Below are 26,317 nucleotides of genomic sequence, written 5' to 3'. Positions count from 1 at the left end.
GGGGGAGGGGGTCAGAGCTTCCGTTACAGTGCGTTTCATGGGGGGGGGGGGGGGGGCTCGACCCGGCGTGATGTAACGCAAATCGTCCCATACACACCTATACTTAAATGCGTGAAATTGTGGTTTCCTCGTACGTTTAAACAGTTTCTGCGTGCTTTTAACCTTTTAGCAATTCGTCACGTAACGCACCGGGGGAGGGGGGAGGGGTCCGAGGCAGCGTTACGCTGCGTTTCATAGGGGGCGGGGGGTCAAAAATGGCCTCAAAAAGCGTTACGTATTTTATGGACGGCCCCTTGTACTCGATGGCCACGGGGAGTTGCAGTCGTCACCCGTGTTCCCTCGCGGCGTCCACGACGCATCTCTTCGCATTGATTTTGGCTAAGGTGCCTTTCTTGCAAACTTTACACGCAATTCTGCCAGACTTTGCGTGATTCTGCGTACACAATTGTACGAAAAAATCCTTACAAATGTTTAAAAATTTGTGAGACCACGTACGCAACTGTGCGATTGCATGTCCAGTTACCACGTACGGGTGGCCCAGCACTGTTAAAAATTTCGTACTTTTGTAGGGAAATGGTACAGAAAAACAGTACGGAGGTACGGAGAAAAGTACAGAACGTTCCGTACTTGTTCCATTTGAACCCATGTAAATGGGTACGGAAAAAAAGTACGGACGTTCCAGGCAAATTATTGACCAGACATGTTCCGTACTTTTTTCTCACAGTGAGGCTAAATGTTGACCGTTGCTTTTCTGACCTTTTACTTGTGTCGGAACTAGCGCCGGTAGGCAGGCAACCCTTCGGACTCGCGGTGTGGCCGACGAAAGGGATGCCTACCTACCGGCGCTGGTCGGGCGAGGCCCTACGCAGACTTACTGTTTAGGCACAAACTTTTGTTCGAGTCGTTACAGTTTTTGGAAATCGCACTTAAACATCATTTGCATGATAAATTGTTACGTCTCGTACAAACTTGTACAGAACATAATTTAGTGCGTGGCGCGGCGCCGAAGCTATCACACTAAATTACTATGTACGGTTTTCTGTGCATAAGCTTTGCACAAACTTGTGTATGCGTTTTAAAATGCACGAATTTGTGCGTTTCACGCGCATGCTCAATTCTGCGCAGAAGCTAAGCAGCAAAAATGTACGAAGTAATTTAGTGTGATCTCGGTAGATCCACTTGGCAGCCTTCACTGTGGCAAAAACCTACGGAAAATTCTGTAAGCAGCTTGTGAGAATTCTCCGTAGCCCCCTTATCAATATTCTCCGTAGGCTCTTACAGTATTTTCCGTAGGGCCGCACAGTATTCTCCGTAGGACCTTACAGTGATCTCCGTAGGACTATACAGTCTTCCAGGTCCTACGGAGAAGACTGTGCGGACTTACAGAGAATACTGTACGGCCCTACGGAGAATTCTGTAAGAGCCTACGGAGAATATTGATAAGAGGGCTACGGAGAATCCTGGCAAAAAAATTAACAGAATTTTCCGTACCTTTTTGCCACAGTGTTGCGAAGGGCTCATTCATAAATTGAGAATGATTTAAGCATTGGAGAGCGCAGACGACACGCGGGTTTTCTATTAACCGGCGGGTCTAATTTAATTGTGTTCTGACTCGAATGATTCATTTCACGACGTTGCCAATCAAATTTGTACGCATTAAAAAAACTCAATCCTCGCAGCCCAATCCTTTCAAATTTGAGTTGTACTTATGACAGTGAATTCGTAGTTGAAATAAATGATCGTTTTAACGCTCAAAGATCGTCTTGCGTACCAACAACTTCTAACATGTTCATCTGACCTCTCTTCATTTATTTGATCAAAGGCACAGTGAAAAGAACACAAGAGCCAGAGCGGGGAGGACTGCAGTGCTAGCTGTCGTGGAGGCCGCAGAGGGTTTGTTGGTGGAGGTTTGAAGAATGCTGGGGTCAGTGGGAGAAAGAGTGGGGTTGGTTGGAGGCAGGGTGGGGTCGGTTGGAAGATTGGTAGGGTTGGTTTGAAGAGGGGTGGAGTCGGTTGGAGGAGGGGTGGGGTTGGCTTCAGGAATTGTGGGGTTGGTTGGGGGAATGGTGGCGTCGGTTGGAGGAAGCGTGGACGGCGTCGGAGTGATCGTGGGGCTGGCGTTTGCAGCGAAGAGCCACAAGGACACTTTCTCGAGATACTTGTCACCCCACGACTGCAGCTCTTTGTCAATGTGCTCGAAAGCGGCTTCGAGCCTCTTCCAGTCAGGACTGCTCTTGTATTTGGCCTCTAACCAGGGCCGCACCTGCAAAACAAATGAAAAGCACGCCGAAGTGAGAAAACAGGATAGCACGAAAAATTTGGCTTTCTTGCGCGTGAACCTGTTGCCAACTGCGGACTTACTTCATCTACGTCCTTCCTGGCCCTGAAGTCACGAACGACGGCAGCCAGTACCCGAGCATCAAAAGAATGTCCGAACCTGTGATAAAATGTCGCACAATTTCCTATTAGTTTGGTTTAGTGCACATTTCATCAACACCTTTCGTGAATTTTGGTCCTGGTCTGGAACTTGAACTCACGCTTTGCGGGTTTCATCGCCATTCTCTTTAACTAACTGGAGAAAGATGCGAAGGTTGTCCATATGGCCGTAAAGGGCGTCAAACAACATAACCCCGTCTGAGGAATTGTATTTTAAGGCGATAGCATCCGCTAATAGGCTGTAAATGTTACAAAAGACCATCAATAATAGTGTTTTACAGTAACAGTCATGAAAATTGTTTACAGAAGTCAACACGAGCTTTGAAACACACGGTAAAACCATCTTCTGGGATTCCCAGGAATATTGTTCAACTCCCAGGTTTATTGTTCAATTCCCAGGAATATTGCTCAATTCCCGGAAAAATCTACTGGCACTCTCAGGAATATCTTTCAATTCTCAGGAATATGGTTTTACCGTGAAGTTAGCAGTAACAAATCACTGCCCATTAAAAGGCACCACCGTCTCACCTTCGCACCAGCGACTTGTCCTTAGTGCAGCCCAGGGCTGAGGCATAGGTGAATCGGTCGTCCTCGTTCTGCTCCGCAAGCCACTTCTGCCGCATCTTCTCGAAAGTAGCGGCGTCAGACCCGCGAATGCCATAGCACAGCGTGGTGCGCCTGGTGTCCACCTGTAACCTGCGAACGGAGTTGTCGTGCTAACGGCGCTGCAGCAGTTTGAAACTTTACAATGGTACTTCACATTTCTTCGTGGGGCCACATTTACGAGGGAAACAAAAAGGAAATTTGTAAGATGCGAAGAAATAGTTTGTTAAGTTGCAGAGCTTCTTTTTTTAGCAAGTTAATAGTTTGCAATGCCCAGAAAATAGTTTGAAAGCTACTTCATAATACGTACAATGCCGGATAAAACTTGGCAAGGATTTTTGAGTGTGCAAACGCAAGTGTGTGCATGGCACACACTTTAAAATGAACACGGTTTCACAGTGTGCCTACCCGTGAGTACACGCTAAGGAGAGTGTACTGATTACACTGTTGAGTTTGCAGAGCAGACTGCGACGAGAACCGCGTGCTCGTATCGGCGTTTGGGCGTTTTGCGATACGAGGACCAGATTCTCGTGCCGGCGTGAACGTGTTAAATGAAAGTCTAAGTACTCACGGGTTGCTGCTGGGGTCCGCCAGCCAGGCTTTGAGTGCTGCCGCAGCCTCTGAGAGACAGTGTGTGTTGCCGGCTCGGCAAGCCAGGTCGGACACGATGTACCGCAGGTAGGCAGCCTCGTGCGCGTCGGAGTCTCTCTTTCGGTAGCCCACTGAGGCATACGCGTCCGCAGTGACGTCCTTGATCAGGGACTGCGGAAAAGATTAGTGTCCTCAAAATAACAGGAATCCTTAACTTAACATTTAACTAACACTGCTTTCATAACGTAATATAAGACAATTTTCGCTAAAGGTTAAGGGTGCGGACTTTTGGAAGTACTTCCAAAAGTATCCCTACACAAATTCGAAACACAAAAAAATAACTTAACCTTTTTGAAAAGATGTCAGAAGTTAAGGGTAATAACTTTAACTCTTACGATAACGTTATGATGCCCATATGAGGTAAGTTAAGGATCCCTGCAAAACAATGAAAGCTTTAAGATGGTTTAGTGCACCCAATTCAAAATTAGAGGGGAGTATGAACCTCTTTTTAAAATTTCAATTTTAATTAACGTTTAATTGAAATGCCCGCGGACATAACTGAGTTGTGATGAACGCGATTGTAACACGGACCGCTTGTTGCGAAGCAATACTTTGCCATTTGCAAACTGATTGATCGTTTTGAGAACCTGTTGTTTGAATAGTTGCAAACAAGTAAGAAGTTCGTAATGCCATTCTTCCCTAGTTGCGAATAAGCTGCTTCATCTTGCAAGTGGTTAAGAATTTAACAGTGGAGGCTTTTGTCTTCTGCTTTGAATCGACGAACTGTGAAACCCGAGGGGGTGTGCACGGTGAAAACGGTACCTGGTTTTCCCAGGAAGCCTGTGGTGAAGACATAGGCGATTTCCAAGGAGCTCCTGGGAAAACCAGGACAGGAACCGTTTTAACCGTGCGTTCTCTCAAGACCAGTGAACCGACTATTACGTCTATGACGCATCAAAATTCCCGCGGTTTCAATGATAAGTGCATCCCAGCTGGTTTCGCCCGATAGGTACCAACCAAGAAGCTGTCGTTGGTTTCAGTCGTGTCCAGCCTGGCGAGGAGGTACTTGATGGCGGCGGTGGCGGCCTGCCACGGCGCCACGCCGCGCTCCGCCTTGAGGCTCTGCAGGAAGGGCAGGGCCAGCGTGTAGTCGAGCTGGCCGGCGCGCGCCAGGGTCAGGGCGTCGTTGAGCAGCTGGGCGCGCCCGGAGGCGGGGAGGGCGGCCGGGTCGGCGGACAGGGCAGCGGCCAGCAACTGCCAGTTCTTGGCGTCGTAGTTGACGCGGAAGTAACCTGCAGGAAGGGTCCACTCATCATTTCAATTGGATGCACCCCTGTACAAACTCTAAGTGTGTACATAACATGCTCCAGGTTAAGGCATGCTTGCAAGTACACTCCACCCGAAGCATACCTGGCAAGTACCTGCATGAACACTGCTACTTTGCGTCACGCATAAGTATGTATATATAATGTAAGGTATGCGCCACCTGGTCCATGCATGCGTGCTTCAGCCTGAAGCATGCCATGTGCGCACTTGAGTTTGTGGAGCAGAAGTAAGACTATGAGAATAAGAGAGTCGTGATCAAGGGCAATATTTTTTTCGGAAAAGGCAGGTTATCTTGCAATTTTTTTCGACAGAGGGTACATCAACGTCAACCAGCACTTCTTACCCAAAATTTTGGCTAGGAAACTTACCAGACGCAAAATTGGTCGAGAAAAGTGTTCCTCACCGAAATATGGGTAACGAAGCATTCCTTCCCCAAAATTTTAGTCATGTTTACGACTCTGTCATTCTCAGCGAAGAACAACCACGGCAATTACAAGTGGCAACTCATGTAGGTGTCAAATGCGGGATTTCTTATCATGGTTTTGAAAGAGCAGGCTAGAAACCTATATTTGGGAATGAAACCTCACCGGTCTGCTTCGGGTTAACGTAAACCCACTCGTCAGCGGTCGCGCCCGTGGAGAGGCTCGCGAAAGGCTGGTCCGGGGCGAGCCACCCCTGCGGCAGCGTGGTGCTGAAGTCCTTCTGGGTCTGCGTCGTGACGACCAAGGGGATCCACCACTTCTGGCCCACGTTGGAAGCGTTCTTGGGCGGCGCGTACAGGAAGCGCTGCTGCTCGAAGCGGACCTTGCCGGGGTTCGAGTAGTCCCGGGTGGCCTGCAGCACGGGCACGCCGGGCTGCTCCGTCCACGTGGAGGCCACCTCGGAGAACGAGGTGCCGCCGGGCAGCTGGTGCAGGTTGCTGAGGGTCGCCTCCGCGTCCATCGCGGTGAACAGCTTCTCGGGGTCCGCGTTGGCGTACATGCTGTCAAGGGTCAGTTCGGATAACTTCAGAAAAAAAACTGTCTCGAGAAAAGTTATATTTTTGGTGCTTTTTTTTTTTCAAATTATGCTGTGCTGAATGTTTCTTTCATTATAAAGCCACTGAAAAGTCAAACATGAGTCAAACGTGGTCCAAGCCGCACCGCTGGTTTGAGTTTTCAGTGATATCACTGAAATCACTGAATCACTGAATTTGAAAAAAAAAGCACCAAAAATATAACTTGATGTCGACATCACATTTTGGTGAGTACTTATTTTTTAGCCACGTACGTACTTGTCAGACAGATATCGCTTCATGCCTTTTTTGAATACTTCAGGGGTGAGAGCGTAGTAAAACATTCGTATAACGGAGCCACCTGCAAACATAGATGTGGACGTTTAGAATTTAACGGTTTCCGAGGAGTCAATAAATTGAGGTGGATCGTGAATCTAGTAAGTAGGCCTAAGTCAAATTTAGGGCATATGTCAAAAGCGGAAGTAGCTTGTGGATTTAAGTTACACTGGTCCTGAAATGGTGAGATCTCAGACCGGTTTTGCCATATTTGCGTAACAGCCATAGGTTACAAGTCGAGGAAACAGAAATCAGTCCCTACCCGGGAACCACTTCGGCATTTAGAACGAAATTTCCACAGCCTTTTCGTTCCGGAGGACGCGACATTCAAATGGTGCCTGATTTGGTTCAGGGAGGTAAAAATGTGGCATGTCATAGCCCTAGTGTCGTGTGTAGTAACTTTATCATTCAGAATTTCCTGTTTATTTTTGCACTCAATTTCTCAAGGGTTGGCGATCTATCGAAGCTTTTCGTCCTACCCTTCTTGTAAGATATGGAGCCGAAATGGTCGTTGATGTCGCTGACGTTGCTTTTGACAGGGCTGCTCATGGGGATCTCGGTCTCCTTCACGTCGCTCTCCATCGCGGTGTGGTAGAAAGTGGGCAGCATTTTGTCTTCCAGGTTCCATTCCGGTCTGATCTGAAAGGAAACAGCAACTGCCGTCTTGTAGAGCTCGCTCAATCTCGTCCCGTGCCAGGGTCGAAGAGGTCTTTTGTTAAACCGCTCCATTAAACGCTTCCTTTGCATTAGCGAAAAGTGATTAATTTAATAAAACATCTTAAAAGCAAGGTTAAATTTTGAAGAGACCTACTTTTCTTTGAGTCAATTTTGAGTGCAAGAGACGATGGAAATAAAAAGAACCCACAGCGCACAATGACGTAGAATAATGCGACAGTTGTATATTTTTTTGGGCAAGCACACTTGTCGCACTTTCCCTGTTTCGCAAGTTGTGGCGAGCCAGAGTTTTCAAATATATCAGGCGATATCTTCGAGGCATAGAAGTTCAAAAGTTTTCTGCGACCTCACGTGTCTTTTTCAAACACTCATCATTGTTTACCTGGTTGCAGATCATGTTCTCGTAGAAGGTGGCGAACCCCTCGTTGAGCCAGGTGTGCGACCACCAGTCAAGAGTCACCAGGTCTCCGGTCCACTGGTGTCCGAACTCGTGGCAAATGAGAGTTGCGATGTCCTCGTACGCGGGTGTCGTAGTGTCTGCGGTCACGATCAGATCTGGCTCCCTGCATCATCGAGTCAAGGTATAACGGAGACGAATTAATATTTAACCTCCATGTGTGCAATCAATATACTCTTCAGTGCCCATGTGAGCTCAGTAAACACCTAAGATTATGTGAACCCTCGGGGCCTTAACTCTTTAAGTCACTGTGTCATTCCAGAAGGACGTTCCCTATCATTGCCCCTAAAACCCATTCAAACAACTGTTTCCTCATCAATGTTGGTCTGAAACGCAAGTCCCGGGTGTCCTGAGTGCAATTTGAAATTTCCAGACCGGAAATACTTCGCGCGAGTCCGGTGGGGGGCGATGCCTAAAGCCGGTCATCGCTCTCCTGGGCAGCTGAGTGCCGAGTAATGTTTCTTGGACTGCCATTCTGGGCAGGGGGTTTATTCTTGTATGGAAAGTGTCAGAATTTGTAGATAAAGTGTCACTCTTTCAAGTTGTGGTCCAAGATACGAGAAAACTTGAATAGTTTCCGCTGTGTGATAGTTTTGTTTTGAATGTCATTCCTATGGGACGCTGTGACTTAGCGTTTCTTCAGAGGCTTCGTTTGTTTTCCCTTGTGGGTGAAACAATTAAACTACAGTTGGATCAAACGGAAAAACACGCAATGCTTTTTGGTCAATTAGTTTCCGAGATATGGATTGTCCTTCCAGAAGGACATTGTGACTAGGTGAAAAACAAGGTATCCACTTTTGGCGTTCCAAAGGATGATTTTGTTTAAAAATTGGTTTGAATTGATGCGTCTGCCACTTTTGAAGACACTTATATGTCACACTTTAGAAAAATTCCAGGAAATGAATGATTTTACATGTTCATCCGAAAAGTGACTTTTTGGTTCATGCTTCATACAGACTAGTTACACCCGATATTTTCTTGCATGGGTCAAATAGACTTGCACGGCGGAGGATGACCCCAAAAACACCAGAATACCATATCAGAATGGCACTATTGTCAGTTTGACCTCAAGACCTTGCTTTCCAGCAAGTCACAATGTCCTTCTGGAAGGACTATCCATAACTCGGGAACTAATCGACCGATTTTGATGATATTGACATTTTTGGATTCAGAAGGGCTTCGGCATTCAGACTATGGCTCTGTTCATTACTTTTTGGCCCATATTCTGGGTGCATGACTTAAAGGGTTAAAGCACAGGAAATCAGAGCGTTTTTCTCTCTGTTCCGTCGGAGCGGCTTACTGTACGAGTGGTCGATGCCTGAACTCACCAGAACGACACAAGGCCCCAGTTTTCCATAGCACCTCTCGGGAAGTCCGGAATGGCCGCTTGGTCCATCTTGGTCAGCGTGTACGGCACCCCGTTGAACTCCTCCAGGACCTTCAGTGCCTTGGGGCCAACGTCCTGGCTGAGGCTGCCGCCGGTAATGATGTCTTCGCGCGCCCACGTCGTGAAGTTGTGGTCGCTGTTGGTCAGATTCTTGAAGTCGGACACGAGGAAGGCGACCAAGTAGGAGGACATAAGCGGAGTGGTCATGAACCTATCCACCACCAGGTCGTTGTCACTGCGGAGCACGAACAAAATACCTTATTAAACCTTCGTGGTGTAGAATGTCATTTTAGGAGAAAGGGCTGATAATTGGTTGGGTCTAGCTTACGTGAAAAAATGTGAGTACATTATTGTCAATCTAATCCGGTCTGAGGTCCACAGTGTCCACTAGTGCGGAGCTAAGACAACAAAGGTAAAATGTTTCACATATTGTATAAAGTACGTGGTTTTATCCACCCCTTCCCCTTTCCTGAGACTCGGGACTCTGGTGCGCTACAAGATCTGATGTGCGCTTATTAAAAATCGGTAGGAATGTCATTCGCTGAGCAAGTACAGTCCTAGGTGTGTACTTTAGAAAGCACACTCTCCTCTCTGGACCCTACTGGATCTTAGAGATGTATACTTGTCTATCACAGTCCAATAAATGTGTACTTGTCTATCACACTCCAATAAATGTGTACTTGTTAATACACTCCTATATTGGTGTAAAACAAAGTTGATTATGTGCTGTGTCCAAATGGGACACGGTTTGCTCATTTCCTCTCGCGGGGCCCCGGGAGCACAGCGCCTGTGAACTCGTGGGTAGGCAAGCCCGCAACACACCTGTGCTCTACGGGACAGCCTTTGCCATTCTGGCAGGCGCTCTAGCAAGGCCGGAGCCAAAATTCGTTGGTGGACTGAGAAATAACCGGAGCAAGAAATAACAATGCTTCAAACGGTTCTAGAGCCTTATTTTCGCGCTAAGATCAGTATTATTTAAGGCATTCGTGCTACGAGCAGGCTATTTAAAGCCACACAAAGATCCTAGTTTGTGTCTCCCCATAAGTTTGCGTAACAGCCTTTCCGGAGTGGTTAGGGTTGTCCTCGTACCAAATGAATATGCACAACAATAATTTTGTACGCAGTCTCACATGATTTGAAACATGCGAATTTTCTCGTCCAAATGTGTACGTAAATTCGTGCCAAAATGCGTACAAATTTGTACTAATTGTGAGACCACGGAGAAAAAGTGTTCGAAAGCATTTTAAGGTGTACGCACGCAACACTAATAGCTAGAGCCCTTCCCACACGGCACAATCAATTAGGATCTGTCTGACTCACATACATGGTAAATATTCCTTCTTAAAACGCGTCGGGTTGACACCGTTTTCCATTTTGTACTTACGACTCAACTTGGCTCTGGCGGGGCATGTTGGAAATAGCCATCAGTGCTGGGTCGTGCTCTATGAAGATGTCGTAGCGGGCCTTGAAGATTGGCTCATCCCAGCAGGGAAACGCGCGTCGGGCCCCATTCGGCTCAAAATGTGATGTAGCAAGCCATCTGCAGGCGAGCAAATTAGCATGTACAGTGTTTACGGTTCCCACCATGAAACCTGTGCCAAAAAGCTCCCCGAAACGGCAGGACAACATTTTGATAACTTCAACAACTATCTTTTCACTGAAGTGGGCGAAGATTTTATTATGATCCCTTGGTTTGTTTAGATCTTTCAAGGCAATTTTTAGAGACAATTGAGATAAAGTGGATTGCATAAGGTTCTTTACCCGGAAACAACCCAATAAAATCTTAAGATCGGAAACGATGCGATAAGATCTTCAGAATACGATGGCTCCTAGGAACAAAGGCCGATATCGCGCGCTCCCTGGTAGGGCACGATGTCCCGCGCTGCCTGGTAGAAAGATCGATGTCAAGCGCTGTCTGAAACGGCCATGTTTGACAAGTTATATCTCTCAAACCGTTAGAGTTAGATCGGTACTGTAAGCGAGCCGATTGTGGATCTAAGTTGGAACTAAAATCGGCTCGCTTACAGTACCGACCTAACTCTAACGGTTTGAGAGATATAACTTGTCAAACATGGCCGTTTCAGACAGCGCTTGACATCGGTCTTTCTACCAGGCAGCGCGGGACATCGTGCCTTCTACCAGGGAGCGCGCGACATCGGCATTTGTTCCTAGGAGCCTCGTCGGCCTTCTATTATAGAAGGCCGACGATTTCTCACCTGGTTTCATTGCTGCTTGTTGTATAGTGAGAGCGGTAGAAACCATCCATGTCGTCGTTCAGAGTGCCCGAATACTGCGAGATGTTCAGAATGTACCGCGAACCTGCTTCCAGTGACTTGTCCAAAGTGAACTTGGCGAACTCCAGTGTTGTGTTGAATTGGAGATCAGTAATGCTAGCGAACTCTGAGGGACTTGAATCGTCTGAATCTTCATACACCTGGCAGTCCTCTTTGGTGTAGTTCAGTTCTTTGGAGTGAAGAATGATCTTGTTGGTGCTGCTGGTAGCATTGAAGGAGATAACAGCCTTGCCGTCGAAATCGAAGTCATCATATAGATGAGGTGTCAAAGTCAACTGGTGGCAGCAGGGGTACGAGTAAGATATTACGATTCGGTGCACTGCACACTCAATGAGATCAGATGAAAGACGAAAGACTTTTCGAAGAACGAAGCGTGATTTCCAGTTATGGCAGACAGAAGGTGGTTCGCCACTGAGCACTATCAGCCGCCCCCTTACCGAATTTTCATAGACACGAAGTCTAACATAGACGAAGGCACGTCATAGCAATGTGTGGACACTAAATGTTTTTATATACATGTTGTACATTACATTGAACTTTTCATCAATATTTGTAAAGTGATTCGGAACATATTGAAATAGGTGCAGATAAATATGCAGAAATGCAGAAATAGGTGAGAACATCGTGCGAATTACTCTGCTCAAAGAACTGCGACGTATGTCTGAAATTGTGAACAACATTTGGTGTAAGGAACTTACACTGTAAAATGTGGGAAGCAGGCTGTCCGGAAGCCTGCCAGGGTCCGCAATGTCATTGACTGATGTAAGAGCCCTCTTCCGGAGCTTCCGGTGGGAGCGTGGCCTCAGGGGGTCCACTATGGAGAGCCGGCCGGGGTGGCTGCGGTCAAACAGTGGCGTGGCTGGCCTGCCTCGGGGCGAGTGGCCGGTGGCTATGCCGGCCGACGGAAACCCCGTCGCCAGTGCTGTCGCCACCAGAACGAACAAAACAGCCAACATATTTGACGGTGGCTACTGCAACAGAAACAGTTGCACGATAGAGGATGGGCCATAGTTTGCTCTCTGAAAGTTTCGTAATACAGGTCAGTTTCATCATCATTTGTCGTTTGAAAACATTGTGAATCTCATTTGAGTAAAATTTCAACTTGGGACACTAAATTTGTACAGGCAACAAGTTTGAACGCTGCAGGATGGGATAGGCTACGTATCAATGCTCTCTTTGAGCCTGCCCCGACCATTCCAACACCAACACGAAAACCTCTAACGTAGAGTGCCAATAAAAAATCCGTTCCATGTACCCTACCTTCGCAATACGAAACTGGCGACACTAACTTTGAAAACTGAAGATGAATGTAAGGAGAGTGTCCATTATTTTGTGAAAACCTCTTCAACCTGTCCATAATAATGTTGTTCTGCATGCCCGCTGTACACACCACACACTTTATGTTTTTGTACACATTTTGTACGTAACGTCACATTTTTAGGTAAGGTGGGAGTTTTGAGAAGGGCAATGGGCCTAATGCACCCTAAATTTCAAGCTCTTTCAATCGGTGCAAAGCGTTTTGAGAAACACAGTCTAGTTTTCATAATCTGGAAGAAGTGCTCAACCTCTGCACTGACGGCGCGAGCATCGCTTCATGCTCTCCCTAGGCCGATGCCACCCCCTGGTTCAAATTTGTACGAGATTTACACGAAAATAGGGAAATATGATATGTAGGTGCAGTCTTTCACCGAAAGACGTTAAGAGTGTAACTCAGCGAAGGAAGCGTGGCTGTCAACCTCATGCGACAAAAAATAAGTTCGTGCAGCTTATTTACCGAACAGATTTTGCTCTAACTTTCAACGAGCATGTCGAACAACATTTTTGATGTCTTGAAGAGGTTTCCTCGAAATGATCGATACTTATCTCCCATCAAGCTTCACAGTTTTCAAGGCTGCATCCTGCGTTAATCGCCTGGCTGACGTCCTTCCGACTCTACTTCTCGGCATCGTGACTGTGCAGAATAGGACTCTGCTCTTAGTGAGTAAGTCTAGCGATGCCGGTACGGCAAAGCTTGCATGATGGCACTAATGATAATCGGCACCTTACGAAGTAGAGCCCAATCGTGTCCCTCTGACGCCAGTCTGGCTTGGCAAAGATCGCAGAGGTCGACGCCGTTACAAACTTGTGCACTGAGGGTGGAATGGAAATGGAACACCATTCAAGGAACGTGACATCATGTTGAAACGAATGTGACAGTCACGTTCCTTTGAGCATTGTGTCACATTGGTATGGATGTGAATCTGCCATAAAATTAGCCAATTAGCTAAATTAGCCAAATGAGCTAATTCACATTCGTTTGAATGTGACACTTTGTCTTTAAGGTGATAAATTTACCGCCTCTTACAGCTGTACCACTACCGCTCTTCGAGGGGTACGAAATCGGCGTTACATAGTATTGCCGCCCATTTGCTCTCCAATCTGAATATTATTTGGTAAAGAAAACCGGCGGTGTTGAACCTCTTAAAAAGTGCGTTATCTTGAAACAGCCTGCGTGAGACCACCACCTTTAGCTTTGGGGCAGTGGCGGATCCAAAGGCGACCTTTGCGAGGGGCAAAGCAACACTTTTTGCCCACATACTGGGGAAAAGCATGGCTTTTCGCCTACTCACATGGGCAAAGTATGGCTTTTGGTCTGTCTTTCAGGGGCTGTCTTACTTCTGGCATAAGGCCTGTCGCCTTCCCTGTGGATTTGCGCTTGTTTTTGGGTGCTGTCAAGGAACACAAACAAACTCGCCGGTATGTGGCCAAAGCGTGCACGTGGCGACAGGCTATGCGGGAGCGAGACTTCTTGGTTGAGCAGAGTTCAACGCCATTAAATGGCTGCCAGGAAATTGACCCATTCACATGGAATTTTGTCAGTTCTTTCTGACTGGGACAGCGGCAGAAGTTCACGGTTAACTTACGGAAAACGACGTCATGTCCCCATGAGGAGGGTCGGCGAAGTCCAGCCGACCAGTCGGACCTCGCTTCCTAAATTTCCGAAAGAACGCAGTTGAGGTAAACAATGGACGCCGGACCCTGATTGTGACTCGCGCGGCGCTGCGGCGCTGGTTCACGGAGAAGTGCTGATCTTCACGGCACCGCCAGTAAGACTCGACACTGCGAGTGGGAAAAAGGGGAGTGGGGGGCACAGTGCCGCCTCCTCCAGTTCCTGGAGGACAGGGTCTAGAGTCCAGGCCGGTGGCCCGGCCACAAGCCAGACATCAACGGCCCGGGCCTCTGACGCGTGCCGTGCCCGTAGTCTCGGCGCGCGGCCGCTCGCGCTCACACGGTCGCTTCCGCCTGTACACCAAATCCTTCGTACCGATTTGTTTGAGACCCATCTGTCTTTAATACAAACCAAATTTTTCGTGTAGTCAGTGCATAGTGAGCAAAATCAACAAAGACGGACCACTTCTTCCAGCAACCCTGTACGATTTGCCTGATTTTTTGAATGCTTAATAACTAACTAAAGAAAAGTCTAAAGCATATCGGTTCCCAACCTTTTTCGGTTCGCGACCCCAAATTTGTCGCCAAAAGTTTCCGCGACCCCCAGGAAACATTTCGCGATCCCATAAGCGACCCCTCCTTTAGCATGCCTTTGATACAAAGTGCGATTATCTGCCTTAGTTTGGAAGCAGTATTGTCTCAAATTTGATCAAAACGGTTACAAATGTCTGTGAAAAATCGTGTTTTGGGCCGACTTTAAGCATCCACTGCGTCTGATCCGAGGCGGTATTTCGTCCTCCCTCAACGTGCATGGTCTTGGGACCTTCCGTTAGCATGCCTTTGTTACGGAATGCGATTATCTGCCTTAGTTTGGGAGCAGTATTGCCGCAAAGTTGATCAAAACACGATTTTTCAGACATTTGTGACCGTTTGCGGCAATACTGCTCCTAAACTAAGGCAGATAATCGCACTCCGTAACATAGGCATGCTAAAGGAAGGTCCAAAGACCAATTGCCCGTTGAGGGAGAACGAAATAGCGCCTACGGATCAGACGCAGTGGATGCTTAAAGTCGGCCCAAAACACGATTTTTCAGACATTTGTGACCGTTTTGATCAAATTTGAGACAATACTGCTTCCAAACTAAGGCAGATAATCGCACTTTGTATCAAAGGCATGCTAAAGGAGGGGTCGCGTGGGGTCGCGAAATTTTTCCTGGGGGTCGCGGAAATTTTTGGCGACAAATTCATTGCGTTTGGATTTTCAGTGCATGCATTAGCATCGGGCATTTTCGGGACGCATTGCACGTAAGGTGATGACTGATGCATTGCACGTATCATGCGATATCTCAGTGCATTGCACCATACGTGCTATATTCAAAGCGTTTGGAATCGCAGTGTGTTTTCATTCAGGGTCGTAAAGTTGTTACAATTTATTCATTTGGCAAATACCAATGGTGAAAGAATTGCTGGTGTGTGAGTTAGAAGGAGTGGATACTTCAAGAACAAACTCAATTATTTAAATTAAAAAAATGACTATTCCGCTTTTTTTGCCAAAATTCCCTTGTTTTAATTTTTAAACGTGACAACGGGTCTCAAGTCGTCACAATACTTGATAGGAAGGCATGCGCAGCTGGATACACGCTCAGACCTATAAGGACTTTATTCTCTCTTGCTTATAGCGGTTTTTGAGCAAACGTAAAATGGCATAGTTTCCTGCAATAGCACCATTTTGATCGTTATAGGGATATAATTGTCATAGAGCATATAGAAATTGAAAAGTTACATTAAATGACATTAAGCCCGGTTAATGGACTAAAAAAATTATAAACGAACAAAAAGTAAAAATAGCCAAAGAGAAAATAGTACAGATTACGTTTGCACAAAAACCTTTATGGCAAAAGATAAAAAGTCAATACGAGTCTGAGAGTGTACACGTTTAAGACAGCAAATTCATCACTGGTAAAACTAAAGCGTAGTATTACCCAATGTTTTCAAGCGCAATCAGGTTACGCTTGAAATCAAGCGTAACAGGCTCATCCGCCAAGATTCCCCCTATCTAAATGCATGGGGGAATTTCTAGTCTATGCTTGATTTCAAGCGTAACGTCTTCAAGCGTAACTTTATGCTTGACTCAAGCATAGAGTTACGCTTTAGTTTTACCAGTGATGGTTGATACATTTGTTTTGAGCTCAAAGATCGTTTTGCGCACCAAAACCTTCAAACACAGTTCATCCCTGCATTTAATTGGGCGAAGGTACGTTAAATAGAACACGAAGTAGAACCAGAGCGAGGAGGACTGAAGCGCTGGCTGTCGTGGAGGCCGCAGAGGGTTTGCTGGTGGAGGTTTGGGGAGTAGTGGGGTTGGCTGGAGCTTGGGTGGGGTTGTTTGGGGCAAGAGTGGAGGACATCGTCGGGGGGGACGTGGGGGTGGGGCATGGGGGAATGTTGGCTGCGTAAAGCCACAAGGACACTTTCAAGAGGTACTTGTCGGCCCACGACTGCAGCTCCGTTTCGGCGGACTGGAAAGAGGCCTGGAGCGTCGTCCATTCAGGACTGCCCTTGTACTTGGCCTCCGACCAAGACCGCACCTGAAAAAAAATCGACAACACGTCGTTGAGAGAAGACGCGCTTCCGAATAAAACTGGGCATGCTTGAGCACTAAATCCTGTTGCCAACTGCGGACTTACCTCATTGAATTCACTCCTAGCCCTGATGTCACGGATAAGACCATCCAGAACCTGCACGTCGAAATAATTTCCGTACCTGGGAGGAAAAAAAGTTGCGCAATTTCTCGTTAGTTGTGCTTTGTCGACACCTTTCGCGGATCGCGGTCCGTGTTGGAAACTTCCACTCACGCTTTACGGATGGCATCAGCATTCTCTTCAACAAACTGGAGAATGACCCCATGGTTGTCCAAATGGTCGTAGAAGGCATTAAATAACATGATCCCGTCTTTGGAGTTGTATTTCATGGAGATAGCATCCGCCATTAGGCTGCAAGTACATTCATCAAAAATGTTGGCATGCTTCGTAATGCACTCAAAATTATTGATTTAGGAAGAAATTTGCGCAAACATAGTACAAAAAAATTCTTTTATATTACGAATCTGTTTCGGCGTGTCTTTGCAAGTTACAATGAAAAAGTTTCATAATGTAAAGTAAAAAAAGGCCACGCAACATTTTTGCACAAAATTCTTCGTATTATAAAGAAATTCTGTTCGTTTTCTTCGCAAAACTTTTAGAGTGTAAGGTTAATGGCACAGGAAAACGACAGACTGCGAGTCAGAGGGCATTATCCTCATTACCTTTGGAGCAGCGACTTGTCCGCACTGCAGCCCAGGGCTGAGGCATAGGTGTACCGGAGGTTCGCGTCCGTCTCTGCAAGCCACTTCTGCCTCATGTTCTCGAAAGTGGTGGCGTCTGAGCCGCGGACGCCGTAGCACAGCGTGGTGGACTTGGTGTCTACCTCTAGCCTGCGAACAGAATTCTCGTGCGATGAGTTAGATAGATACACCTGCACACAATATTTGTTTTCGTGGTCACATTTACGACGGTGAAACTGTTTTGTAAACAGAAATAACGCCAAATTGCTCGCTGCCTTGGATACGCTCACAAATAAAAGTAATCGGAGGAATGCTCCTGGGCCGCAACCACATAATTTTGCGCCGCACTGATTCGTAAATTGCGAACGATTTGGCTGAAAGGCGTTGCGACGAATACAGGCCACAATGCAGACACATCTGATTTACACGAGTTAAGTCGTGTAAGTTCTTAAGCCGTCTTAAGTTGAACGGGTTGTCCGAGCGTACACTGTAAAAATTTGTTCTCCCTTTGGGTGACATTCCCATAGGCTCCATCGCCTTTCGATTTAAAGTGTTATTGCAAACCGAAAATTTGAACTTATTTCGAATTACAAACAAAATTCTCCGGGATTTTGACATCACTGATGAACCAAAACTGTATGCCCACTCACGGGTTGCGGCTGGCGTCCGTCAGCCAGGCTTTGAGTGCTGCGCCAGCTTCCGAGAGGCAGTCGGTGTTGCCAGCGAGGCATGCCAGGCTGGTCACAACGTATCGCAGGTAGGCATCTTCGTGTGCCTCGGAGTCTTTCTTTCGGTAGCCCACTGCGGCATAGGCGTCTGCAGTGATGTCCTTGATCAGAGACTGCGGAAAAGAACGAAAGGAAAGAAGATACTTGTATTATACGCGAGCAGTTTCATCGCAAAGAATTTAAGGGAAGGCTTCCAACATTTGTTTTCTGCCAAAGACTGAAGAACAGAAACAAAAAAAAAGTATTTCACTGCTGCGGGCCATAGTTCCCACTGCAATAGGTGTGCTACTTTCTCTACAAATTGAAGTGTGTACTCAGTATGCATCTACAGATGCATACTTATAAGTACACACCTACAGATGCATACCTAGCTGAGTACACATCTAAAGATGCATACCTGTTAAGTATGCATCTGTAGGTGCAAACTTGGCAAATATGCATTAGTAGGTGTGTACTTGTCACCATGTAAATGCCTAGTATCAAGTACACATCTACAGATGCATACTTGGCTGAGTACACATCTACAGATGCATACTTGGCTGAGTACACATCTACAGATGCATACTTGGCTGAGTACACATCTACAGATGCATACTTGGCTGAGTACACATCTACAGATGCATACTTAACAGGTATGCATCTGTAGGTGTGTACTTATAAGTATGCATCTGTAGATGCATACTGAGTACACACTTCAGTTTGTAGAGTTTCCTTCGTGCAAATAAACAATGATGTATAAATGGACCGAGACCAACACAGGTTCAAAATTGTAATTTAAGCGGTGTTTTTACTAAAAACTCCAGTAAGTACTATGTCACCCCACGAACAAAGCAAAAATGCCCAGTACAACCTATCCCAAGGGGAATCAACTTTGAATTTGTACAAATTTTTGAATTCGACACGAATTTTGGTATAAATTTGACTAATTTTCAAAGAATTTCTTTAAATTTTGTCGAAATCCCATGAAGTTTGAAGAAATGCAACGGAAATTCAAGATCGATCATAAATTTCGGTTTTCAACATTTTTTTAAAACTTGTTTCCCATGGTCGCAGCTAGCTTTGCACTTTACCAAGAAGCTGTCGTTGGCTTCGGTCGTGTCCAGCCTGGCGAGGAGGTACTTGATGGCGGCGGTGGCGGCCTGCCACGGCGCCACGCCGCGCTCCGCCTTGAGGCTCTGCAGGAAGGGCAGGGCCAGCGTGTAGTCGAGCTGGCCGGCGCGCGCCAGGGTCAGGGCGTCGTTGAGCAGCTGGGCGCGCCCGGAGGCGGGGAGGGCGGCGGGGTCGGCGGACAGGGCAGCGGCCAGCAACTGCCAGTTCTTGGCGTCGTAATTGACGCGGAAGTAACCTGCAGAAGGGCTCACTCATGACTGACCGGAAGTAAGATGAAAAAAAAAGAAACTACTCTTACGACCCTCACCGGTCTGCATTGGGTTGACGTAAACCCACTGTTCAGCGGTCGCGTCGGTGAAGAGGGCCGCGTAGGGCATGTCCGGGCCGAGCCACCCCTGCGGCAGCGTGGTGCTGAAGTCCTTCTGGGTCTGCGTCGTGACGACCAAGGGGATCCACCACTTCTGGCCCACGTTGGAAGCATTCTTGGGCGGCGCGTACAGGAAGCGCTGCTGCTCGAAGCGGACCTCGCCGGGTTTCGAGTAGTCCCGGGTGGCCTGCAGCACGGGCACGCCGGGCTGCTCCGTCCACGTGGAGGCCACCTCGGAGAACGAGGTGCCGCCGGGCAGCTGGTGCAGGTTGCTGAGGGTCGCCTCCGCGTCCATCGCGGTGAACAGCTTCTCGGGGTTCGCGGTGCTGTACATGCTGTAGGAGCACAACAGAGCTGTTCGATATTGAAGAAAAGTGCTGTCTTCAAATGAGATTGATAGTTCAGATCTGATAATTGAGGGGGAGCTTTGCAAAAGTATAGTCGACACAAGCATGGTCCAAATGCATGCATTCTTCATCAAAATCCGAAACGGTGGATGCATTCGAAATGAGCACGACTTCACAAGGGTAGTTTGATTTTAAGAGAAGTGGGAAATGTTAGCCCACTGTACATGACGTACTTGTCTGACAGATATCGCTTCATGCCCTTTTTGAATACGTCCGGGGTGAGAGCGTAGTATAACATTCGCAGAACAGAGCCACCTGCAAACAGAGAAGTGGGCGTTTAGAATGCAATACTTGCCAAGGAACCTAAAATAAAACGATAGATTACGACGGCCAGAATAACCTGACCATCAGGCCCTCTTCACGTGGTAGAATCTAGATGCTACCCTCGATTGCGCAGTCTTCGCCTTCTCACTATCTCTAATCGGAGCTTAAATGATCCAGATGATGCATCATGTCTGGTCTGAGTAGCTTTGGAGACTTCGAAACCAAGCACAGATTTTGAAATGCACGAAGTCTTACGGAGCTTATCATGAAAATGAGCTTTGTTGGGCGAAACCCTCTGCATAGTTGGGCACGAACTCATGAACATCACTCGCAAGCTCCATTTCATGCCAAGCTATGCACGAAAAACCACATAGTAGTGTTCTTAGGGTTGGAACAGGCAGCGCAGGCGCACCGTCAGGCACTTTTCGTCGTACCCTTGTCGTAGGATATGACGCCGAAATGGTCGTTGATGTCTTGGGCATCGCTCCTGACAGGGCTGCTCATGGGGACCTGGGTCTCCCTCACGTCGCTCTCCATCGCGACGTGGTAAAATGTGGGCAGCATTTTGTCTTCCAGGTTCCATTCCGGTCTGATCTGAAAATAAATACCGACCCGACTTGGAATAATTCTGTGTTTAAGAGAAGCTGTACATGAAAGGAAACCAGGGCTTCGACAAGCGACTTGTGTTTTTCTTTTCTTTCGGAAAAAATACACCAGTCGCATATTTTTGCCGTTTGGCTCCACTGCATCGCCGTAGTTTACAACTGCGAGGACGGATCTTTGAGGGAAAGAAGTTTGGAATTTTACAGCGACCTCAAGTGCCGTAGCTAACCCAAACACTGTCATTTTCGGCTTTTATGTTTACTTTTAGGAAAGAGGGAGCAAGGATGATCAAGTCGTCAAGCCTGATACGTCTAAACGTTTACCTGGTTGCAGATCATGTTCTCGTAGAAGGTGGCGAATCCCTCGTTGAGCCAGGTGTGCGACCACCAGTCAAGAGTAACCAGGTCTCCGGTCCACTGGTGTCCGAACTCGTGGCAAATGACGGTTGCGATGTTTTCGTACGAGGGAGTGGTAGTGTCAGCGGTCACGATCAGATCTGGCTCCCTGCATCATCGAGTCAAGGTTAAGGGAGAACGGGTTGACATATTTTACAGTCTGTTCTTCCTCAAAGCTTTCACGGTTAAAGAACCGCCTAGAAATCTAAGGACAAGCTCCCGTTTCATTTCTAAGGATTTAGAGTGAATTTTCGACGCTGTCGAAATTGAAATGACGTTACAAAAATGGATTTGTCTCGACGAGACTTAATGTCAAATGTCATTGAACTTTCGAAGTACGTTCCAGGTCATTTTGGCCAGTTTACAAATTTAGAACTTCTTGAATTTAGAACTTGAACTTTGAATTTCTTTATTTTCCATCCAGTCCTTTGAAACGTGTTGACATTTCCATTTCACGAATTGTCAAATCCATTTCTGAAAAACTATATCAGTTTGCACTCTTAGATAATGCTTTCAAAACCCGTAGAAACGAAAATAAGGCATCCTCTTGGATTTCAAGATGGAACTTTTACCGTGTTGGTTCGTACTTCGTGAATGCACCTCTGAGGAAATGCCACAAGAAGTGATCAGTGCCACTTTCTCTCACTTCTGTTTGAGCATCTTCTCCCAGTAGTAGGCGATAGAACTCACCGGTAGGTCACAAGACCCCAGTTTTCCATAGCGCCGGCAGAGAAGTCTGGGATGGCCGCTTGGTCCATCTTGGTCAGCGTGTACGGCACCCCGTTGAACTCCTCCAGGATCTTCAGGGCCTTGGGGCCAACGTCCTGGCTGAGGCTGCCGCCGGCAATGATGTCTTCGCGCGCCCACGTCGTGAAGGTGTTGTCGCTGTTCGAGAGGCTCTTGAAGTCCGAGACGATGAAGGCGACCAAATAGGAGGACATGATCGGAGTGGTCATGAACCTATCGACCACCTGGCCGTTGTCACTGTGGGGCATGAAAAAAATACGTCATTTCACCCTCGTGGTCAGCAATGTCTTCTGGGATTGGCTGCGGCTACACGCTGAAAACCTTCCGAAGTATTTTCGACGTATACGTCGAGCAAAACTGGCGTATCTGAGGAGTGACCGCAAGAACCGGCTGATCTGTACGAGCCCCACAAAGAAGGGCCCGTTTTTGATACCTCAAGAAAGGGCGTGCCTAACTTTTCTGTGGACATGAAGATTTTTGTCTTGAAATGCGTTTTAGAAAGTAAGGAGTACGTAGAGTAGTACTCTGAATTTCGACTTAAACGTCGGATACGCCAGTTCTAGTGGTATCCAAACTAGATAGGCCCTTCTTTGTGGGGCTCGTAAAGATCGGCCTTTTCTCACAGATACGCAAGTTTTGCTCGGATAGTGTTTTTTTTTTAAACATAAGCAAGATACAAACTTTTGAGTTTGAAATACGAAGATATAGTCCGTAAATTACGAAATATTTTCTCTGTATGCTTATGTATGCTCAAAATAGTCGGTTTTAACAACGAAATTTTCTTCTCAAGACTTAAACACTTCGTATGGTTTTCTGAGTGTGAAAGTAGGCCAGTCCGTGGCTGAGTAACTGGCTTTGTTATCGTTCTGCCTCACTGGTATTGGTATTTTCTTAGGCTCATCATATGCAGCCCCGTTAAAAATGTGGGTGCACTGTACGTTCTCAGTGTGAGTTGCCGGAGCCAATGTTGGTCGGTGGACTAAACACACAAAACGCTTAGAACGATTCTAGATCTCGACCTTGCTGTGCATTTTGCCATGTTATTAATTCAAGGAATCTCCTTGAATATCCATAAACCTCTGATGCTTCTGCCAGGCTATCCCAAAAGCAAGTGTCTATGCCGTGGTCTTAGGGACGCTGTTTTATAATCACGTTTCCACTTCCAAGATTGATTCACTATGAAGTAGTGCACTTACGAGTCGGCTCGACTTTGGCGGGGCATGTTGGAGATTGCCATCAATGCTGGGTCGTGCTCTATAAAGATGTCGTAGCGAGCCTTGAAGCTGGGCTCATCCCAACAGGGGAACGCGCGTCGGGCCCCCGTAGGCTCGAACTGTGTCGTAGCGAGCCATCTGTAGGTGATCAGTCACCATTAAAACAGTGCAAAAAGCTTCCTGAAAATAATTTTTGATAATTTCACGCAGCTCTATAGAACTGTTGTGACAGCTCGTATGGGTTTGCTTACATTGCACCTCTAGACCTGATTTGGGCACAGACTCTTTACTGTCAGAATATTCAAGGGACGGGATTTGATAATGTCTCACCTGGTTTCACCACTGCTGGTTTTATAAGAGGAGCGGTAGAAACCGTCCATGTCGTCGTTCAGACTGCCGGTATACTTCGTGATGTCTAGAATGTACCGCGAACCCGCTTCCAGTGACTTGTCCAGAGTGAACGTGGCGAACTCCAGTGTTGTGTCGAATTGGAGATCAGTGATGCTGGCGAACTCTGTCCGAGTTCCATCATCAGACTCTTGGTACACCTTGCAGTCATCTTTGGTGTACGTTAGTTCTTTGGAGTGAAGGATAATCTTGCTAGTGGCGCTGACAGCGTTGAAGGAGATAGTGGCCTTGCCGTCGAAGGTGAAGGTGCCAGACAGATGCGGGGTCAAAGTCAACTGGTGACAGCAGGGGTACAACAAAGAGTTATTGGTGCTCACTCAATGAGATCTGTTGAAACCGGCAGAAATGGGTGGGCAGAATTGAAATTTCCAGCAAAGTCGCGGCTCTTGACAGATGGTGGTTAACCATAAAGCACTTGAATAGGGTGATGGCGGAGCAGAATCGAACACCTCAGGGCTGAGGAAAATCGGACACCATATTTTTAAACTGGATTTCCTAATTTTGAGACTACCGTTACGCGTTAGTGAAGGATTCCGATAACCAGTAGCGAGCATTTCCTATCATCAGAATGTGACAGTAGTGTGACAGTCTATGAAATAGGGGTGTCCCCGCTCTTGCAGTGCTCATTTCCTCCCACCCTGACCCTATTTTCATTTCTTGGTTGTTGTTTTCTTCTTTTACAATACAGCCTCTGTGCATGTTTGAAGTTTTCAATGAGGTTCTGATGAGAATCTGCTGAGTGGCACACGGCAAAACCAACGTCCGGGTTTCCCAGGCGCACCCTGGAAAAATGCCCTGTTTTTCCAGGGTGCGCCTGGGAAACCCGGACGTTGGTTTTGCCGTGCAGGCAACGTGTGCAACTTACACTGTAAAATGTTGGCAGCAGGCTGACAGGCAGCCTTCCGGGATCGGCGTCGTCCCTAACAGTAGTGACATCCCTCTCTCGGTGCTTTCGGAGGGAGCGTGGCCTCAGCGGGTCCACTAAGGTGAGCCGGCCGGGGTGGCTGCGGTCAAACAGTGGCGTGGCTGGCCTGCCTCGGGGCGAGTGGCCGGTGGGGATGTCGGGGGATGGAAACCCTGTCGCAAGGGCGGCAGCCACCAGGACGAACCAAACAGCCAACATCTTTGACGGTGGCCACTGCAACAGGAACAGTTATGATACAAGGTGGGCCGAAGTTCGAACCGCGGTTCGAACACCTTCCTTTCACGAGCGAACAAAATGCCAATACAAGATTGGATCTTGGTGGCTCACACAACGATATGGGTGAAAATATTATTCATAATTTGTTGAGGGAACGTTCTGAAATCACGAAATTTGGGGGTCGCTTCAAATAAAGATTTCTTCGGTTCATCCTACGTGACTCGCCTACCTGACGTCCTTCCGCGTCTCCTCTTCGTCGCTTTGTGACTGTCTGCAGAACAAAGCTCTAAGTCGGTAAGACTAGCGTTGTCGGCTTGGCAAAGCTTCCATGAAGACATTGATAATCAGCCCCAGACAAAGTATAGGCCATTCGTGTCAGTCAAGGAAGAGGCCCGCCAGTCTGGCTTAGCGAAGTTCTCAGTGATCCACCCATGCCGCTAAAAAATTGGGGTACACTAGGATGGATCAATCGACGAAAAATTTAAAAACTGGTGCACTGTTGAGAAGCCTTGTCTGAGGATAAGCTTGTTAGAAAATTAACAACAATACATTTATTTGGGGCCAGCTAACCCCGTTCAAGGTACGCCTTCGGGAGCCTGAAAGTCGGTTCTAACGGCGCTGCATTCAAAGATCTTAACAACTTGCCAAGCATCTTTGCCTATATTGTCAAGAAATGATCAACGTCTCTCAGGGAATCTGGGGCACGTGGTTTCTCGACTGAAGAATTAAGCGAACACTCACTGATTAGATTAGATACTTGTGTCACTTGATTGGGTTCTGCTCCCTGCAAAGAGAAAAACGAATTAAACGCCCTGAAATTTGTATTGACTTCTTGAAGTTAATGTTGTCCCTCAAATTTACCCGCAACTAAGGTTGTAGTTACATTAAAAGCTGTAACACATGGGCCATTTTCAATTTTGCAGGTATTACAGGGGGGCAGTCTCGACTCCGAGGAGGGTTTCGGATCAAAATGGCTTTTCAAATATACCTCTCAGAGATAAAAGGTGGAAACCTTATGACAGAATATTAAGAACAAAGCCAAGAAAATATTTTGATTTTGTCTTAAGTCGTGAGGAAGTTATGGGGGATGCAACAAAATGTTCCACATTTCACTGCGTGCGACTTAGGCCTACCTCCGGCAGCTTCGCAACTTTTTAGCAATTCGTTTGCGGAATCTGAAGATCAAAAACCTCTCATTCAATTGACCAAAAAATCCATTTAGCCCTGGGAAAACCTGGGTAAACCCTCATCAAACCCTTCATGTTTGAGTGTGTTTTCAAAAGTGTTCGCTCTCATACTATTTTGCGTACGTGCTTCTTTTGGCAAGTTTGCACGAATTTTTGCACTTCTGTGTACAATGTTGCACGAAAAAGATTGCATGTTTAAAACTGTGACTCTCACAGGGTTGCGACGTAAGTTGAAACTTTGAGAACTTTTGTTAAAATTTTGAGCAAATTACGACCTAGTGTACGTCACAGGATTCCCGGAGTGGGTAACGGTAACCCCTCGACTGGGTCGCTATGAATATAGCGTCAATTGGTGCAATGCTTTTGCATTGCACATGAAGTGCACATTACGATGGGT

At 47.0% G+C, this 26,317-nt stretch overlaps 3 protein-coding genes across 5 annotated transcripts in view; 1 reads left to right on the top strand and 2 right to left on the bottom strand.

The window, feature by feature from the left end:
- The window catches only part of LOC117650032 (myrosinase 1-like), a 44,882-nt gene that overhangs the window by 671 nt on the left and 17,894 nt on the right, over positions 1 to 26,317 (top strand). The window lies entirely within an intron of this gene.
- On the bottom strand, positions 1,789 to 14,600 carry LOC117650021 (aminopeptidase N-like). Of its 3 annotated transcripts, none has more exons than XM_034393268.1 (15): positions 14,003 to 14,600; positions 11,798 to 12,070; positions 11,022 to 11,374; positions 10,190 to 10,345; positions 8,747 to 9,040; positions 7,344 to 7,524; positions 6,766 to 6,925; positions 6,230 to 6,311; positions 5,544 to 5,938; positions 4,648 to 4,922; positions 3,611 to 3,801; positions 2,965 to 3,132; positions 2,538 to 2,675; positions 2,362 to 2,437; positions 1,789 to 2,263 (listed from the first exon to the last, which is right to left on the bottom strand). In XM_034393268.1, exons 2-15 carry the CDS (start codon positions 12,053 to 12,055, stop codon positions 1,817 to 1,819), a joined length of 3,174 nt encoding a protein of 1,057 aa, XP_034249159.1. In that variant the 5' UTR covers positions 12,056 to 12,070; positions 14,003 to 14,600; the 3' UTR covers positions 1,789 to 1,816. The 3 variants fall into 3 exon arrangements, with proteins under 3 accessions (XP_034249159.1, XP_034249160.1, XP_034249161.1); XM_034393269.1 differs by having other exon boundaries at positions 8,747 to 8,941; XM_034393270.1 differs by lacking the exons at positions 11,022 to 11,374; positions 11,798 to 12,070; positions 14,003 to 14,600 and adding an exon at positions 9,134 to 9,203 and having other exon boundaries at positions 10,190 to 10,328.
- On the bottom strand, positions 16,250 to 25,112 carry LOC117650024 (aminopeptidase N-like). Its single transcript, XM_034393277.1, has 15 exons — positions 24,963 to 25,112; positions 24,458 to 24,730; positions 23,515 to 23,867; positions 23,167 to 23,322; positions 21,914 to 22,207; positions 21,152 to 21,332; positions 20,660 to 20,819; positions 20,135 to 20,216; positions 19,495 to 19,889; positions 19,148 to 19,422; positions 18,000 to 18,190; positions 17,332 to 17,499; positions 16,883 to 17,020; positions 16,715 to 16,790; positions 16,250 to 16,615 (listed from the first exon to the last, which is right to left on the bottom strand). The coding sequence occupies exons 2-15, from the start codon at positions 24,713 to 24,715 to the stop codon at positions 16,268 to 16,270; spliced, it is 3,075 nt and encodes a 1,024-aa protein (XP_034249168.1). The 5' UTR covers positions 24,716 to 24,730; positions 24,963 to 25,112; the 3' UTR covers positions 16,250 to 16,267.

This window comes from Thrips palmi, unplaced genomic scaffold (assembly GCF_012932325.1).
Source record: "Thrips palmi isolate BJ-2018 unplaced genomic scaffold, TpBJ-2018v1 HiC_scaffold_4, whole genome shotgun sequence".
Classification (NCBI taxonomy): Eukaryota; Metazoa; Arthropoda; class Insecta; order Thysanoptera; family Thripidae; genus Thrips; species Thrips palmi.
The sequence above is the reverse complement of the archived record's forward strand: the minus strand, read 5'-3'. Positions and strand labels throughout refer to the sequence as shown.